The 1,182-nt window shown below is 49.2% G+C and overlaps 1 protein-coding gene across 3 annotated transcripts in view; it reads left to right on the top strand.

Moving 5' to 3' along the window:
* The window catches only part of Arhgdib (Rho GDP dissociation inhibitor beta), an 18,234-nt gene extending 17,366 nt beyond the window's left edge, over positions 1-868 (top strand). For all 3 annotated transcript variants that reach the window (XM_021165171.1, XM_021165169.1, XM_021165170.2), the window contains exon 6: positions 177-868. In XM_021165171.1, the coding sequence (XP_021020830.1) occupies positions 177-376 (200 nt within the window). In that variant the 3' untranslated portion in view covers positions 377-868. The remainder of the gene's footprint in view (positions 1-176) is intronic.
* Positions 869-1,182: the final 314 nt, after the last annotated feature.

The following is a 1,182-nucleotide window of genomic DNA, read 5'->3' as shown; positions in this document are numbered from 1 at the left end:
GAGGGAGGGAGGGAGGGGGGAAGGGAGGGAGGGAGGAAGGGAGGGAGATGTTCAGCCAGGCTTGGACACTGTTGCTTCAGCTTCTGCCCATGTGAGCTGCGTCCCAGGCTCTCCCATTTTTAGTTTGCTTTTCTGACACCAGACTCTCACACTAATGGCCCTTTCTTTCTTCCCAGTGGATAAAGCCACATTCATGGTTGGCAGCTATGGGCCCCGACCGGAAGAGTACGAATTCCTCACTCCAGTAGAGGAAGCTCCCAAGGGCATGCTGGCCCGAGGCACTTACCACAACAAGTCCTTCTTCACGGATGACGACAAACAGGACCACCTCACCTGGGAATGGAACCTGGCCATTAAGAAGGATTGGACAGAATGAGTGCGTCTGTCCATCCCTCCTGTCACCTTCCCCACCCACCAGAAGAATTCTCCCAACCATGTTGGTCATCACAAACTCCCTCCTCCCTCCCTGTTCCTAGCTAGGCCCTTTCTCGGTCACACACACACACACACACACACACACACACACACACATTTCATCACCAATATGTTTTATCTTACCCCATCTCTCAGAGTGTTCCCTGCAAATGAGACTTAAAACCCTGGCCTCCTCTCTCCTCCCACCTTGAGTCCTGAAGGCCAAGGAATGGGCAAACTACCGCTGATGCCTCCTTGGCCTTCTGTTCAGAAGTTTATTCTTGCCACTGGGTTCTTCTGGTTCGATAAATCCCTTTGTTTTCTCTGCCAAGGGGAGCTCTTCTTTTGTGGGAGACACTGTAAACAACACCAAAGGAAAAGAATAAAATCGTTGTGTGTGTGACTGAGAACCTCATTGCTTTCTTTTGCCCTTAAATAAATGTGGTACCAGAAAGCCCACATTGTGAGTTGTCATATGCATGGGCGTCTGGGTGAGAGCCATGGTACAGGGGATATGTATGTCTTTGCCAACGGGTTGTCACAATATGATGGTCACTGAATGCTAATAATACAGAGGATGAACATTCTAAATCTCATTGATGGTGTAATATTTTCTTAGAGTGGTCTCATCTAAGATTGAGATGTACACCCCACTGCCTGTAGAAACCTCTTCTTAGCCTTGACTCGTGGGCCAAATCAAGCTGTCTCCTGCTGCGTGGGCTCCCAACATCTACTGATGAAGTAGTGGAAGCTTCAACGCTACTTCAT

The sequence above is a fragment of the Mus caroli genome, chromosome 6 (genome assembly GCF_900094665.2).
Source record: "Mus caroli chromosome 6, CAROLI_EIJ_v1.1, whole genome shotgun sequence".
Lineage (NCBI taxonomy): Eukaryota > Metazoa > Chordata > Mammalia > Rodentia > Muridae > Mus > Mus caroli.
Note: the sequence above shows the minus strand (reverse complement) of the source record. Positions and strands in the feature narration are given on the sequence as shown.